Genomic DNA, 13,458 nt, shown 5'->3' on the forward strand with positions numbered 1-13,458 from the left:
GCCATCATCAAAAAAATCTAGAAACAGGGGCTTCCCTGGTGGCGTAGTGGTTGAGAATCGGCCTGCCAATGCAGGGGACACGGGTTCAAGCCCTCGTCTGGGAAGATCCCACATGCCACAGAGCAACTAGGCCCGTGAGCCACAATTACTGAGCCTGCGCGTCTGGAGCCTGTGCTCTGCAACAAGAGAGGCCGTGATAGAGACAGGCCTGCGCACCGCCATGAAGAGTGGCCCCCACTTGCCGCAACTAGAGAAAGCCCTCGCACAGAAATGAAGACCCAACACAGCCATAAATAAATAAATAAATAAATAAATAAATAATTAAAAAATATCTAGAAGCAATAAATGCTGGAGAGGGTGTGGAGAAAAGGGAACACTCTTGCACTGCTGGTGGGAATATGAATTGGTACAGCCACTATGGAGAACAGTAGGGAGGTTCCTTAAAAAACTACAAATAGAACTACCATATGACCCAGCAATCCCACTACTGGGCATATACCCTGAGAAAACCATAATTCAAAAAGAGTCATGTACCAAAATGTTCACTGCAGCTCTATTTACAATAGCCAGGAGATGGAAACAACCTAAGTGTCCATCATCAGATGAATGGATAAAGAAGATGTGGCACATATATGCAATGGAATAGTACTCAGCCATACAAAGAAATGAAATTGAGTTATTTGTAGTGAGGTGGATGGACCTAGAGTCTGTCATACAGAGTGAAGTAAGTCAGAAAGACAAATACTGTATGCAAACACATATATATGGAATCTAAGAAAAAAAGAAAATGTCATGAAGAACCTAGGGGTAAGACAGGAATAAAGACACAGACCTACTAGAGAATGGACTTGAGGATATGGGGAGGGGGAAGGGTAAGGTGTGACAAAGTGAGAGAGTGGCATGGACATTATACACTACCAAATGTAAAATAGATAGCTAGTGGGAAGCAGCCGCATAGCACAGGGAGATCAACTCGGTGCTTTGTGACCACCTAGAGGGGTGGGATAGGGAGGGTGCGAGGGAGGGAGATGCAAGAGGGAAGAGATATGGGAACATAGTATATGTATAACTGATTCACTTTGTTATAAAGCAGAAACTAACACACCATTGTAAAAAAAGAAAAAAGAATACAATTACTTTTAATTAAAAAAAAAATGACCACACAAACAGTGTCCTCTGGGCTGATGGGACTCGCTATGTTTAAAAACACTGATTAGGGGACTTCCCTGGTGGCACAGTGGTTAAGAAACCGCCTGCCAATGCAGGGCACACGGGTTTGAGCCCTGGTCCGGAAGATCCCATATGCCACGGAGCAACTATGCCCGTGCACCACAACTACTGAGCCTGCGGTGTAGAGCCCACGAGCCACAACTACTGAAGCCCACGAGCCTAGAGCCTGTGCTCTGCAACAAGGGAAGCCACCACAATGAGAAACCTTCACACCGCAACAAAGAGTAGCCCCTGCTCGCCGCAACTAGCGAAAGCCTGTGTGCAGAAACGAAGACCCAATGCAGCCAAAAATAAATAAATAAATTTATATTAAAAAACCCCACAAGTACTAGTACTTCTAAAGAAATGTTTCAACTCCACTATAGGAGGAAGACTCCATCTAAATCTGGAGCAGACACGTGATGACTTGAGAATTTCTGAAACACCTGTCTACCTTTGAAAGAAGCACAAAATTTTAAAGTCTCAAGATTGGAAAGAATGTAATGGTCAAATACTGTGACCAATCAGCTTGTGTTTTAAGTCCTTCTCTCTATATTCGCCAAATGTCACCACCAGCCTATGAATCACGCCTCTGATGATAAGAAACTTGCTTCTTCCTCAAGCTCTAAGTGCTACACAGTCATTCCTTATAAAGACCAACTTGAATCCAAGACCTTTTCTGTATTACAAGTGTTGTATTCATATTTGTATTCTTAGGACCTAGTAAAACATAGGAACACAAGTGCTCAGTGAAGTTGGTTTTATCAAATTGAAAAAATTTCCTTAGGTCATATATTACATTGCAGTCTAGTTAATTGTGCACAAATTTTATTTTCCCAACTGGATTGTAAACTCTGTGAGGAATGACATCTTGTTTTATACATCTTTGTATCCTCCGCATCCCCTAGTATGGTATTACGCACATAGAATGTCCCAAATAACTATTTGTTGAATTTAAAATGTGAATGAATGAATGAATAACTGAATGAATAAATCTTATTACTAAGCCATTTTCAGGGACATAGTTTTATACTGCTCTTCAAAGATAAGGACAAACACTTATATTCCATTTCTAAGACTTAAAAGAATGACTTCAGTTACAATTTTCTTATACCTAGAAGTTTCTACACAAAGCAGCCTATTAGATTATGGAAGAAGACTGGTACTTACTCCTTGTTAATTTTTTTTTTTTTGCATTTTTTAAAATTGAAGTATAGTTGATTCACAATATTGTGAGTTTCAGGTGTACAACAAAGTGATTCAGTTATATATGTTTTCTTCAGATTATTTTCCATTATAGGTTATTACAAAATATTGAATATAGTTCCCTATGCTATAAAATAAATCATTGTTGCTTATCTATTTTATGTATAGTATCAATAGTTTGTATCTATTAATTGTATACTCCTAATTTATCCCTCCCCCTCTCCCTTTCCTCTTTGGTAAACATAAGTTTGTTTTCTATGTCTGTGAGTCTGTTTCTGTTTTATATATAGATTCATTTGTATTATTTTTTAGATTCCACATATAAATGATATCATAAAAAAAAAGCCTAAGTAGTCAACGACAACAAAAAACTATTAGAACTAATAAACAAGTGCAGCAAGGTTGGAGGATACAAGACCAATTTATAAAAGTCGATTGTGTTTCTATACACTTGCAATGAACAAATTGAAAAGGAAATTAGGAAAGCAATTAATTTATGATAGCATCAAAAAGAATAAAATACCTAGGATAAATTTAATGTAAGAAGTTCAACATCTGTACATTGAAAACTACAAACACCACTGACAGCAATTTTAAAAGATCCAAATAAATGGAAAGATATCTCATGCTCATGGATTAGAAAACAATATTGTTAAATAGTAATACTCTCCAAACTGATCTACAGATTCAACACAATCCCTATCAAGGTCCCAGCTGTCTTTTCTGCAGAAATTAATGAACTGATCCTAAAATTCATCTGGAAATGCAAGGGACCCAGAATAGCCAAAACAATTTTGAAAAAGAACAAAGCTGGAAGGCTCACACTGATTTCAAAACTTGCTAGAAAGCTATAGCAATTTAACAATGTGGTTCTGGTATAGGAAAAGACGTAAGGATCAACAGAATAGAACTGAGAGTCCAGAAATAAACCCTTATATTCATGGTTAAATGATTTTTGACAAGTGTACCAAGACAAGTCAATGGGGGAAAGAACAGACTTTTCAACAAATGGTGCCAGGACAACTAGGTATTCCCGTGCAAAAGAATAAAGCTGAATCCTTTCTTCATACCACACACAAAAATTAGCTCAAAATGGATCATAGCCCTAAATGTAAGAGCTAAAACTGTAAAACTCTTAAAGGAAACCATAGGTGTAAATCTTCACGACCTTGGGTTAGGCAATGTTTTCTTAGATATGACACCAAAAACACAAGCAACAAAAAGAAAAAAATAGATAAATTGGACTTCATCAAAATTAAAAACTTGGGTGCTTCAAAGGACACAATTAAGAAAGTGAAAAGACTACAGAGTAGGAGAAGATATTTTCAAATCACATATGTTGTTAAGGGACTTTTGTATTCAAACTATGAAAAGCTCTACTAGCCAACAATAAAAAGACAAATCAATTTAAAAATGGGCGAATGGTTTGAATAGACATTTCTCCAGAGAGGATACACATATGACCAATAACTATATGAAAAGCTGCTAATCATCAACAGTCATTAAGGAAACGCAAATTAAAACCACAATGAAATACTACTTCACATCCACTAGGTTGGCTATAATAAAAATGATGGAAAATAATAACTAGTGAGAATGTGGAGAAATTGGAACCCTTACACACTGCTGGTGGGAATGTAAAATGGTGCAGCTGGTTTGGAAAACAATTTGGCAGTTCCTCAAAGAATTAAAGAGAGTTACCATATGATCCAGCATCACTCCTAGGTGAGAAATGAAAACTTATGTCCACACAAAAACTTGTACGCTAATGTTTATGTCAGCATATTATTATTCATAATCGCCAAAAGGTGGAAACAATCTAAAGATCTATCAACTGATGAACAGCTAAACAAAGTGTGGTATATCCTCACACTGGAATATTATTCAGCCATAAAAGGGAATGAAGGATTGATACATGATATAATGTGATGGACCTTGAAAAGATTTTGCTAAGCAAAAAAGCCAGTCACAAAAGCCCACGTATATGCTTCAAATCATATGAAATGCCCAAAAAGGCAAATCTATAAAGATACAAAGGAGATTAGTGGTTGCCAGGGGCTAGGAATAGAGAGTAGAGGGAGTGACTACTAACAGGTACAGAATTTGCTCTCTGGAGTGATTAAAAAGTTCTAGAATTAGATACTACTGATGGTTGTACAATATATATCTGTGAATATACTAAAAACCACTGAATTGACCCTTTAAATGGGTGAAATTTATGGTATGTTAACCATATCTCAATAAAGCTATTATTAGAAAACAAACAAGCAGATAGATACACAACAAAAGAAGCGTGTTTCCTCTGCTCTTTCCAAATCTAAGGGTTTAAATCAATATTTACTCTTAATTAATCTACACATTTAGAGATTATTAGATGCCAGAAGATTATTTCATTATACACTATGAAAACTTATAATAATACAAAATATTAATAGAAAACAAACTTTACTAAGGTATAGTTTACCTTTAATATAAACGGTAATAATTAAATTCAACAAATAACTTGCATTCATTGTATTGATCAGTTAATACCTGAATCTTTACAGGTGAGTATGAATTTACATATTCAGAAACTTCTAACTGGAACCCAAGGCACATTTAGTGAAAACATTCAGTATTAAACTCAAAAGTGATGATCCTTCACTTTGATATTCTAAATAAGATTGGGAATCAAAAACTTTTAAATCTCTACCTGCTGAAACACAGATACACACACAGATTTGCCAAAGGAGCTTAATGAATTTCACAGATAAACATTTCCATTTCAGAATATGTATGTATGCTATTAAAAAAAGTGGAACTTTCCACCTTATAGCATAAAAACATTTTACTTACCAAAGATAAAATCATTCAGAATGGACACCAAAATGCTCATTTTAATTAACCCTCCCATAGGTGAACACCACTAATAGTTATTCTTAAAAAAACAGGTTGACAGATATACTCACCCATACCACCACAGCTCTGGAGACTGGACTAATTGGAAATATTTTTCTAGTCCAAAAGCAAGGTAAAGCATAGCCCAAAAGGTTGGGATACTCATCCCCTATATGGAAATACTGCTCTGATAAGTTGGGCCAAGAACAGTACCCATCACCTTCAGTCCTAGGGACCTCAAAGAGTGAAAGCCACAGGCTGGATAAGACTTGGGTCTTAGCTTTGAATCTTCCACTCTTGGCAAGTCATTTAACTCCTCTGGAGGCTCAATTCCTTCTTATCTTTATACTCCATCCACCATGTTCCTTGAAGGATTTGATATAGGTGTGTGTCAGCTGATCTATTTTAAAAAATGAGGGTAGTATGTTCACACAAAAACTTGTACACAAATGTTCACAGCAGCAGTATTCATAATAGTCAAGAATTGGAAACACTCAAATGCCCATTAGCTGATGAATGGATAAATAAAATGTGGTATATCCACACAATAGAATATTATTCAGTCATAAAAATGATGTGCTAATGAGAATTTATTTTGTGTTAAATGCTACAGTACAAAAAGAAGGGGATATGTGGTTTTTTGGTGTTTGATTTTCTTAAAAAACAGTAAGTAGTATTTGTAGTTGTGAGTTACATAGGTTTATGTGGAGAGAGCACAGTTTGCTATAGCCACCAAAAAAAAAAAAAATTGTCTTGCCAACACGTCCCAAGCACTTTGGGATTCCTAAACTTATTTTCTGATATAGAAAATATGATATTTACTGGCATTTTTTTGCACTTCTCAAGACAAAAATGGCATTAAGTAAAAGTTACATGTAAATTTGATTCACAGGTACTTAAAAACTTAAAAGCTGCAACTGAAAGAAAAGGTCCCCAATATTCAAATAATTATATTTTCTTTTTCTGACTACATTATGGAGTTTATACCTCATTTATTTCATATATGTTTTCTTTAAAGCACTGTTCCTTTTGACATTGAAGTTTTCATTGTACTACATTTTTCATGTAACACAAAATCCAGGACTGCATTTTACAGTGCTTTTTCCCTCACACTGCTGCTTAAAAAAACAGCTAGCACTGTGAATTTATAACATGTCAAAGATGACACAGAAAACTACATTTATTTTTGTTCTTTTTAAAACGCTGTGAGCAACATTTATCAAGATATTGTGTTAAAGTACTGGCATTCTCTAGGTACTAAATAAAAGGCTGCAACTCTCTAACATTAAAGTATATATATGTATACATATGCATATATATATAGCAAAAAAAATTAAAAATAAATTTAAAAAAAGAATGAAGTACTGATACATGTTGCAACATGGATAACTCTTGAAAACATCATGCTAAAGTGAAAAACGAGGGGATGCAGCAAAAGCAGTTCTAAGAGGGAAGCTTACAGCAATACAATCCTACCTCAAGAAACAAGAAACATCTCAAATAAACAATCTAACCTTACACCTGAAGCAATTAGAGAAAGAAGAACAAAAAAACCCTGGGCTTCCCTGGTGGCGCAGTGGTTGAGAGTCCGCCTGCTGATGCAGGGGACACGGGTTCGTGCCCCGGTCCGGGAAGATCCCACATACCGCAGAGCGGCTGGGCCCATGAGCCATGGCTGCTGAGCCTGCGCGTCCGGAGCCTGTGCTCCGCAACGGGAGAGGCCACAACAGTGAGAGACCCGCGTACCGCAAAAAAAATAAATAAATAAAACCCAAAGTTAGCAGAAGGAAAGAAATCATAAAGATCAGATCAGAAATAAATGAAAAAGAAATGAAGGAAACAATAGCAAAGATCAATAAAACTAAAAGCTGGTTCTTTGAGAAGATAAACAAAATTGATAAACCATTAGTCAGACTTATCAAGAAAAAAAGGGAGAAAACTCAAATCAATAGAATTAGAAATGAAAAAGGAGAACAACTGACACTGCAGAAATACAAAGGATCATGAGAGACTACTACAAACAACTATATGCCAAAAAAATGGACAACCTGGAAGAAAGGGAGAAATTCTTAGAAAAACACAACCTTCCGAGACTGAACCAGGAAGAAATAGAAAATATAAACAGACAAATCACAAGCACTGAAGTTGAAACTGTGATTAAAAATCTTCCAACAAGGGCTTCCCTGGTGGCACAGTGGTTGAGAGTCCGCCTGCCGGTGCAGGGGACATGGGTTCGTGCCCTGGTCCAGGAAGATCCCACATGCTGCGGAGTGGCTGGGCCGGTGAGCCATGGCCACTGAGCCTGCGCGTCTGGAGCCTGTACTCCGCAACGGGAGAGGCCCGTGTACCACAAAAAAAAAAAAAAAAAAACTTCCAAAAAACAAAAGCCCAGGACCAGATGGCTTCACAGGTGAATTCTATCAAACATTCAGAGAAGAGCTAACATCTATCCTTCTCAAACTCTTCCAAAACATAGCAGAGGGAGGAACACTCCCAAACTCATTCTATGAGACTACCATCACCCTGATACCAAAACCAGACAAAGACATCACAAAGAAAGAAAACTACAGGCCAATATCACTGATGAACATAGATGCAAAAATCCTCAACAAAATACTAGCAAACAGAATCCAACAGCACATTAAAAGGATCATACACCATGATCAAGTGAGGTTTATCCCAGGAATGCAAGGATTCTTCAATATACGCAAATCAATCAATGTGATAAACCATAGTAACAAATTGAAGGAGAAAAACCATATGATCATCTCAATAGATGCAGAAAAAGCTTTTGACAAAATTGAACACCCATTTATGATAAAAAACCCTCCATTAAGTTGGCACAGAGGGAACTTACCTCAACATAATAAGGGCCATATATGAGAAACCCACTCTCAATGGTGAAAAACTGAAACCATTTCCTCTAAGATCAGGAAGACAAGGTTGTCCGGTCTCACCACTATTTGAAATTTTTCTTGTTTCTTGATGTAGGCTTGTATTGTTATAAACTTCTCTCTTAGAACCGCTTTTGCTGCATCCCATAGGTTTTGGATCGTTGTGTTTTCATTGTCATTTGTCTCTAGGTATTTTTTGATTTCCTCTTTGATTTCGTCAGTGATCTCTTGCTTATTTAGTAATGTACTGTTTAGCTTCCATGTGTTTGTATTTTTACGTTTTTTTCCCTGTAACTGATTTCTCATCTCATAGCGTTGTGGTCTGAAAAGATGCTTGATATGATTTCAATTTTCTTAAATTTACTGAGGCTTGATTTGTGACCTAAGATGTGATCTATCCTGGAGAATGTTCCATGTGCACTTGAGAACAAAATGTAATCTGCTGTTTTTGGATGGAATGTCCTATAAATATCAATTAAATCTATCTGGTCTATTGTGTCATTTAAAGCTTCTGTTTCCTTATTTATTTTCATTTTGGATGATCTGTCCATTGGTGTAAGTGAGGTATTAAAGTCCCCCACTATTATTGTGTTACTGTCGATTTCCTCTTTTATAGCTGCTAGCAGTTGCCTTGCGTATTGAGATACTCCTATGTTCGGAGCGTATATATTTATGATGTTATATCTTCTTCTTGGATTGATCCCTTGATCATTATGTAGTATCCTTCCTTATCTCTTGTAACATTCTTTATTTTAAAGTCTATTTTATCTGATATGAGTATTGCTACTCCAGCTTTCTTTTGATTTACATTTGCATGAAATATCTTTTTCCATCTCCTCATTTTCAGCCTGAATGTGTACCTAGGTCTGAAGTGGGTCTCTTGTAGACAGCATATATATGGGTCTTGTTTCTGTATCCATTCAGTGAGCCTCTGGCTTTTGGTTGGAGCATTTAACCGTTCATATTTAAGGTAATTATTGATATGTATGTTCCTATTACCATTTTCTTAATTGTTATGGGTTTGTTTTTGTAGGTCTTTTTCTTCTCTTGTGTTTCCCACTTAGAGAAGCTCCTTTAGCATTTGTTGTACAGCTGGTTTGGTGGTGCTGAATTCTCTTAGCTTTTGCTTGTCTGTAAAGCTTTTGATTTCTCCATCGAATCTGAATGAGATCCTTGCCGCCTAGAGTAACCTTGGTTGTAGGTTCTTGCCTTTCATCACTTTAAATATATCATGCCACTCCCTTATGGCTTGTAGAGTTTCTGCTGAGAAATCAGCTGTTAACCTTATGGGAGTTCCCTTGTATGTTATTTGTCATTTTTCCCTTGCTGCTTTCAATAGTTTTTCTTTGTCTTTAATTTTTATCAATTTGATTACTATGTGTCTTGGCCTGTTTCTCCTTGGGTTTATCCTGTATGGGACTCTCTGTGCTCCCTGGACTTGGGTGGCTATTTTCTTTCCCATGTTAGGGAAGCTTTTGACTATAATCTCTTCAAATATTTTCTCAGTCCTTTCTCTCTTTCTTCTCCTTCTGAGACCCCTATAATGCGAATGTTGTTGTGTTTAATGTTGTCCCAGAGTTCTCTTAGGCTGTCTCCATTTCTTTCCATTCTTTTTTCTTTATTCTGTTCCACAGCAGTGAATTCCACCATTCTGTCTTCCAGGTCACTTATCCGTTCTTCTGCCTCAGTTATTCTGCTATTGATTCCTTCTAGTGTAGTTTTCATTTCAGTTTTTGTATTGTTCATCTCTGTTTGTTTGCTCTTTAATTCTTCTAGGTCTTTGTTAAACATTTCTTGCACCTTCTCGATCTTGGCCTCCATTCTTTTTCCGAGGTCCTGCATCATCTTCACTATCATTATTCTGAATTCTTTTTCTCCACTTCATTTAGTTGTTTTTCTGGGGTTTTATCTTGTTCCTTCATCTGGTACATAGCCCTCTGCCTTTTCATCTTGTCTATCTTTCTGTGAATGTGGTTTTTGTTCCACAGGCTGCAGGATTGTAGTTCTTCTTGCTTCTGCTGTCTGCCCTCTGGTGGATGAGGCTATCTCCACTCTCACCACTATTATTCAGCATAGTTTTGGAAGTTTTAGCCACAGCAATCAGAGAAGAAAATGAAATAAAAGGAATCCAAATTGGAAAAGAAGAAATAAAGCTCTCACTCTTTGCAGATAACATGATACTATACATAAAGAATCCTAAAGATGCTACAAGAAAACTACTAGAGCTAATCAATGAATTTGGTAAAGTAGCAGGATACAAAATTAATGCACAGAAATCTCTTGCATTCCTATACATTAATGATGAAAAATCTGGAAGAGAGATTAAGGAAACACTCCCATTTACCACTGCAACAAAAAGAATAAAACACCTAGGAATAAACTTACCTAAGGAGACAAAAGACCTATATACAGAAAACTATAAGACACTGATGAAAGAAATTAAAGATGATACAAACACATGGAGAGATACACCATGTTCTTGGATTGGAAGAATCAACACTGTGAAAATGACTATACTACCCAAAGCAATCTACAGATTCAATGCAATCCCTATTAAACTACCAATGGCATTTTTCACAGAACTAGAACAAAAAATTTCACAATTTGTATGGAAACACAAAAGACCCCGAATAGCCAAAGCAATGTTGAGAAAGAAAAACGGAGCTGGAGGAATCAGGCTCCCAAACTCCAGACTATACGACAAAGCTACAGTAATCAAGACAATATGGTACTGGCACAAAACCAGAAATATAGATCAACGGAACAGGATAGAAAGCCCAGAGATAAACCCACGCACATATGGTCACCTTATTTCTTTTTATTTATTATTTTTTTTTGCGGTACGTGGGCCTCTCACTGTGTGGCCTCTCCCGTTGCGGAGCACAGGCTCCCGATGCGCAGGCTCAGCGGCCATGGCTCACGGGCCCAGCTTCTCCACGGCATGTGGGATCTTCCCGGACCGGGGCACGAACCCGTGTCTCCTGCATCGGCAGGCAGACTCTCAACCACTGCGCCACCAGGGAAGCCCTGGTCACCTTATTTTTGATAAAGCAGGCAAGAATATACAATGGAGAAAAGACAGCCTCTTCAATAAGTGATGCTGGGAAAACTGGACAGCTACATATTAAAGAATGAAATTAGAACACTCCCTAACACCATACACAAAAATAAACTCAAAATGGATTAAAGACCTAAATGTAAGGCCAGAAACTATCAAACTCTTAGAGGAAAACATAGGCAGAGCACTCTGACATAAATCACAGCAAGATCCTTTTTGACCCACCTCCTAGAGAAATGGAAATAAAAACAAAAATAAACAAATTGGACCTAATGAAACTTAAAAGCTTTTGCACAGCAAAGGAAAACATAAACAAGATGAAAAGACAATCCTCAGAATGGGAGAAAATATTTGCAAAGGAAGCAACTGACAGAGGATTAATCTCTAAAATTTACAAGCAGCTCATGCAGCTCAACATCTAAAAAATAAACAACCCAATCAAAAAATGGACAGAAGACCTAAATAGACATTTCTCCAAAGAAGATATACAGATTGCCAACAAACACATGAAAGAATGCTCAACATCACTAATCATTAGAGAAATGCAAATCAAAACTACAATGAGGTATCACCTCACACCAGTCAGTGTGGCCAATATCAAAACATCTACAAACAATAAATGCTGGAGAGGGGGTGGAGAAAAGGGAACCCTCCTGCACTGTTGGTGGGAATGTAAATTGATACAGTCACTATGGAGAACACTGGAGGTTCCTTAAAAAACTAAAAATAGAACTACCATACGACCCAGCAATCCCACTGCTGGGCATATACCCTGAGAAAACCATAATTCAGAAAGAGTCATGTACCACAATATTCATTGCAGCTCTATTTACAATAGCCAGGACATGGAAGCAACCTAAGTGTCCATCGACAGACGAATGGATAAAGACGACGTGGCACATATATACAATGGAATATTACTCAGCCATAAAAAGAAATGAAACTGAGTTATTTGTAGTGAGGTGGATGGACCTAGAGACTGTCATACAGAGTGAAGTAAGTCAGAAAGAGAAAAAGCAATACCATATGCTAACACATACATATGGAATCTAAAAAAAAGAAACTAGGGGCAGGTCAGGAATAAAGACGGAGACATAGAGAATGGACTCTAGGACACGGGGAGGGGGAAGGGTGAGTTGGGATGAAGTGAGAGAGTGGCATGGACATATATACACTACCAAATGTAAAACAGCTAGCTAGTGGGAAGCAGCCACATAGCACAGGGAGATCAGCTCGGTGCTTTGTGACCACCTAGAGGGGTGGATAGGGAGTGTGGAAGGGAGACGCAAGAGGGAGGAGATATGGGGATATATGTATATGTATAGCTGATTCACTTTGTTGTAAAGCAGAAACTAACACATCATTGTAAAGCAATTATACTCCAATAAAGATGTTAAAAAAATAAAAAATAAAGTGAGAAAAGCCAGACACAAAGGTTACATATTACATTCCATTTACGTGAAATGTCCAGAATACGCAAGTTTCTAGAGACAGAAAGGAGATTAGTGGTTGCCAGCGGGTAGGAGGTTGGGGAGCTAAAGGGTGTCAGCTAAGGGTGCAGGTTTCTACTGGTTGTAATGAAAATGTTTTACAATTAACTGTGGTGATGGTTGCACAACTCTGTGAATATACTGAAAACCACTGAACTATGTATTTAAACGGATAAATTGTATGGCATGTGAATTATATTTCAGTAAAATTGTTTAAAAACATGAAGCCATTGGATCAAAACCCTAGGGCCCCTTCCAGCTCAATCTAGGATTCAACAGGGTTCCCTGCTCACCTGAGGTTTGGAAGTCTATCTCAATAGGATTGGAGAGACTGGTTGCTGCTTCTCGCCACAGGCTGCCCCTAACAGGAGACCAGGCTGTCACCATGCAGCGGTATAGCCCTGCATCCGAGACCTGAGTCTGGTACATTCGATAGCGAAATTCATCTTCCTGCACTTTCTCTAACACAACGCCATCCACCCGCGATGCATCTGTCCAGTTCTCCAGCTTCACCACAGAATCCTGGTCCAGGGAGATGATGTACTTGGTCTCGTTAGGACTGGAGAGGTCCCCAACAGGCTTCTCAGCCATGATGAGAACCGAGTAGCGTGGCGATTTAATATTTTTGGAAGACACTTTGCAAGTCATCTCAAATGTATTTCCGGCAGCAAAGAAAGGCTTGGGCTGCCTCGCCTTCACCACAAGCACGGAATCTGCAATGAAG

General features: G+C 37.7%; 1 protein-coding gene across 2 annotated transcripts in view; it reads right to left on the reverse strand.

Moving 5' to 3' along the window:
* PTGFRN (prostaglandin F2 receptor inhibitor) overlaps nt 1-13,458 on the reverse strand; it is an 86,056-nt gene that overhangs the window by 20,455 nt on the left and 52,143 nt on the right. For both annotated transcript variants that reach the window (XR_009538815.1, XM_060139243.1), the window contains exon 6: nt 13,028-13,447. Coding sequence is in view for 1 of the 2 variants with exons in the window: in XM_060139243.1 (XP_059995226.1) it covers nt 13,028-13,447 (420 nt within the window). In the remaining variant the exon portion in view is untranslated. The remainder of the gene's footprint in view (nt 1-13,027; nt 13,448-13,458) is intronic.

Source organism: Lagenorhynchus albirostris, chromosome 2 (assembly GCF_949774975.1).
Source record: "Lagenorhynchus albirostris chromosome 2, mLagAlb1.1, whole genome shotgun sequence".
Taxonomy (NCBI): Eukaryota; Metazoa; Chordata; class Mammalia; order Artiodactyla; family Delphinidae; genus Lagenorhynchus; species Lagenorhynchus albirostris.